The sequence below is a fragment of the Mandrillus leucophaeus genome, unplaced genomic scaffold (assembly GCF_000951045.1).
Source record: "Mandrillus leucophaeus isolate KB7577 unplaced genomic scaffold, Mleu.le_1.0 Scaffold203, whole genome shotgun sequence".
Lineage (NCBI taxonomy): Eukaryota > Metazoa > Chordata > Mammalia > Primates > Cercopithecidae > Mandrillus > Mandrillus leucophaeus.
Genome location: NW_012102066.1, coordinates 3,018,775 through 3,023,176, shown reverse-complemented (window position 1 = coordinate 3,023,176; position 4,402 = coordinate 3,018,775). Strand labels below are relative to the sequence as shown.

At 37.4% G+C, this 4,402-nt stretch overlaps 1 protein-coding gene across 2 annotated transcripts in view; it reads right to left on the bottom strand.

Annotated features, from left to right (window-relative positions):
• The window catches only part of TMTC1 (transmembrane and tetratricopeptide repeat containing 1), a 710,718-nt gene that overhangs the window by 293,376 nt on the left and 412,940 nt on the right, over positions 1 to 4,402 (bottom strand). For both annotated transcript variants that reach the window (XM_011979572.1, XM_011979573.1), the window contains one exon: positions 919 to 1,096. In XM_011979572.1, coding sequence (XP_011834962.1) covers positions 919 to 1,074 — 156 coding nt within the window. In that variant the 5' untranslated portion in view covers positions 1,075 to 1,096. The remainder of the gene's footprint in view (positions 1 to 918; positions 1,097 to 4,402) is intronic.

The window sequence follows — 4,402 nt, the reverse complement described above, 5'->3', positions numbered from 1 at the left end:
GAGTCTCACTTTGTTGCCCAGGCTGGAATGCAGTGGTGCAATCTTGGCTCACTGCAACCTCCATTTCCCAAGTTCAATCTATTCTCCTGCCTCAGTCTCCCAAGTAGCTGGAATTACAGGTGCCCGCCTCAGCGCCTGGCTAACGTTTTTCATAATTTTAGTAGAGATAGAGTTTCACCATGTTGGCCAGGCTGGTCTTGAACTCCTGACCTCAAGTGATCCTCCCGCCTCAGTCTCCCAAAGTGCTGGGATTACAGGCATAAGCCACCACACCCAGCCAATCCTTTTAAAGTAAAGTTTTCATCACCCATGCAATAACTGCCCTTCCTATTAAGTAACTTGGAAAACAATACGTAAGGCTCCTAAGTCTGTCTTTCTAACTTGAAGAATGTCAGTCTAACTTTTTATAGTACTTCCCCAGCACTTACAGTTCTGCATAACAAACATTATAAAATAAAGCAGGGTGAGAAAAGGTAGAACATAAATGTGGAGCAGGAACAATGACTCAGCACGCTAAGTGTCTCAAATGGCCCTTGCTGCTGAAAACACATTAGGAATTAAATTACCTGCAAATACAAAACTGAACAAACTGTGGCCATTCATTACTACCTGTAATAATAACAGCAGTTATTTAGAAAAGCAGTTAAATCCAAGAGGTGCAATAAAACCAATTTGAACACTCAAAAGGAAAAGTTGTCAAACAAAATGATTTATATATAAAGACAAACACTTTAGTAGAATGAATTCACGTGGTTTTGAAAGGGAAAAAAGATCAGCTTAGTTTACATGTATATATCTATATACACACATATCGACATATACACACATATTTACATGTATATATATGTGTGTGTATACACATATACATACACACACATACTCATATTCATTATTTCACTGAGATCCAATTACACTTACCGCCTCAGTGTGAATAGGATGCACAGCAAAAAGCAATGCCGTTACAAAAGCAAGTCCACGATTTTTGAAGACAGTTTTATCACAGGTGTACATCAGCACAAGAGTCACTAAGCAGTGCAAAATTACATTTACTGCATGAAAGTAGAATGGGTTCATACCAGTCAAAAATATGTTTAGCCTGTAAAAAAAAGAAAAAAGAAAAAACTGCATTAGCTACAAACTCAACATAAGCACAAGGAAAACAGACGGAATCCATCATTTAAAAAGATAAGTTATTAGATTAATGATTTTTAAATGATACCCAACGTTGGGTTATTTTTTATCTTTGGGTATGTATCACGTTTTTCCTATTTCAGAATTGTCCCATGTGCAGAAATCCATGCATATACAATACAATATTATTTCAGGGAACTTTGACCTCACTGAGAAGGCAAGCAAACAGGTGCTGAGCCTGTTTTTCCATCACTCCGTGGCTAATGCGAATACGCCCCCTTAATATTCTTGTTTTCATTGCTGGCTCTTCCCAAGCAACTGAGTGTTGAAAGGGTGCCAAGCGCTGTGGGTCAGAGCCACAAATACCGGAGATGAACAGAAACCATGAAACTACGATTGCAGTCACAGTTGGGACAAATGAGGCATTGGTCACATAGTTGGGACAAATGAATGTGTTTTCTCACCCATGGTGCCACCAGGAACCAGGTTTCTAGATTATGCACCTGGAAGCATCACCTAATTACCACCAACAAAGGAAGCTTTAGTGAACCTACATGCTATTACCAGCTGCAGCTGAAATGAAAAGATGAGCAAAAGCATCATGTTCCAGAATGTGTATTAAATGTTTTTAACATAAATTCCCACAGATGTCAGTACCTGATTTCTAAGACAATGACAAAGAAACTAAAAGAGAACCACAAAGGGAAGGAAAACCAATTGTTCAACATCTTAAAAAAATACTTTCATGAGACAGAAATGCAGAATAGAGAGACTTCTGAAGGCTGCCTTAAATTTAATAACAGGACATAATATACCCAATTGATTCTGTGAGGTTACAGAAAAAATACACTTGCACAAGATGATTCTTTCCAGGGAGAACTGATGCCCTAAGTGGTACTGCCTACAGTTGTCTGTATTCTAGTCCATTTTAACAAAACAACAATCCTAAGTCTTCAATTCTCAGGCCTTTAATCTGCTTCTCTTACAGAAACAGCTCCTCTTTGCCAAAACAACTAAGAATGAAAAAGTCAGCTTTAGAGATGACATACGCGTATTCTAAATAATTGACGTAATTCATGCACAGCTTTAACCTACAGAATTTTAAACATCTCAAGATTTATTTGGACATATGAATGCAAATGTCATAGTTACTAATAAACTCCATTTTCACTCCCACTGAAGTAATCAGAGTCTTAACTAAGCCTAGAAAACTAAATTGTTGTATTGGATCCAACTCCAGGGCTCTGATGCAAGATTTGACTCAGCTGTATATTGGCAGCCTCATTAGTCTGCACACACCCCAGCATCCTCAATACAGAAGCCTGGTGGGAAATTTGCCCAGCCAGAGGGAAAAAGGAAAAGGCAGTGGACTAGGGAACTCACAGGTCCAACTAAAGCAGGGAGACCAGCATGACATTCCTGGATAGAAACACACATGAGGCGGCAGAGCTGCTTGAAGTCAGAAGGCTTGGGATGCGAGAATTGGGAAGGAAGAGCAAGACCAAGTCCAGGTCCCTGGAGAACTTGGATGCAGTTCCCTAACAGCCCATCCCTCTGAGACTGATTTTACACTGAGTTCTACTTCATCAGGCTGAGCTTTCCAGACCAACTAAGCCATTCATTTAAAATTCATTCATACCAGTGACAAGGATGACAGAAAACAGGCAATCTGACATCTGACTGGTAGCTGTCCAAGTTGGAAGGTCTCTTGGTTGGCGACATGCATTGGAGGCTTTAAAAAGGTATGCACTTTTGACTGAAAATTCCACTTCCAGGCATTTTCCATAAGGAAGTAACCAGAAAAGTTTATATAAAATACAAAATATATATAAAGTATATATGTAAATATATATATAAATACATATATATGTACGTATACACAGAAAAGATGGAAGAGTGAATGTACAAGAATGCATCTCACGGTGTGAATTATAAAAATGGCAATAGTGAGAAAGGCAAGATATCTAACAAGCCAAATCCTTGAAAATTTGACTATTCCCATGGATCCTAAAATTTAGATAATAAATTTGGACTACAAATAATAAAAAAGAACGAAAGGCTTATTTTTGCAAAGTATTTATTATTCAACCATTTGAAAAATAAAAAGCATCATAAGAGATGGCATTATTACTATATTACCATATTCTTATCAGGTATTTAACATATATTCCTTTCTCCTTCCAAAAACAGTATAAAATGGTAGGCATGAGTCACCTTTGTGGTTCATATGCATCATATCTGAAAATGTTGAGGTGTTATCCATGTTATTTCTTGAACTTAGTCAAAATCTTAAAAAATACTTCTGTGAGACAGACATGAAGAAAGAGACTTCTGAAGGTTGGCTTAAATTTAATAACAGGACCTAATGCACCCCATTGCATCTGTGGGGTTATAGAAAAAACACACTTGCACGAGGTATGGTTCATGCATCAGAAGCTTAAAAAGGTACACACTAGAATGCCTGGTGTTTGAAGTGAATTCAATTAGATCCCAAAATATAAAATAAATTGCTGAATGAGGAGCCCCCGCAGTAATGACATAACGGTGTGAAAGTCCCTTACCTGGAACCTAACATTGGTGAATCTAAGCTTTAAGAAATCACCCTGAATCTGGAGTTAGGAGTGTATTTAAAATATCTAAAAAGATGGAGAGTGAATTCCCCAAATTACAGACAAGTGAGCTTGAGATAAAATGCTAACAAAAGCTTCTAGCATATCCTACACGTGATCATAGAGAAAAGAATCTCTGATTCTGGGAGATAATATGGGTTCACAAAAAGGGGGTTCACTGATTAGCCTCATAATTTAATAGAAAAGGCAATGTGATGTATGCATCACATCTTTAACAAAGGCATTTATCAAAATCTCTCAAAATCTCCCTGCAAACAAGATAGCCTAAGATAGATTTGTAGCAAACACCAAGAGCAGTGAATAATAAATCAATTTCTCCTTGGACTAAGATCTCCAGTGTATGTCACAGGGTTCTGATATTACCTCTGTATTTTCCAATATTTTTATCACAGTTTTAATGAAACTATACAGTGTATACTTATCAAGATACAAAATGCCTTTATCTGGAAAGGAAAGTTAATGTACCAGAAGAACTAACTGACATTCACAAAGAGTTTAAATGGCTGAAATTGTTAACTAACTCTAACAGGATTAGACAGAACAGTGGTAAGAGTAAAGGCTCACATGGGGATATAAAAGAACAAAATACTTGCAATCTAGATTAAACCGTACATAGGTTACTGCTCTGGGGCTTTTATTTG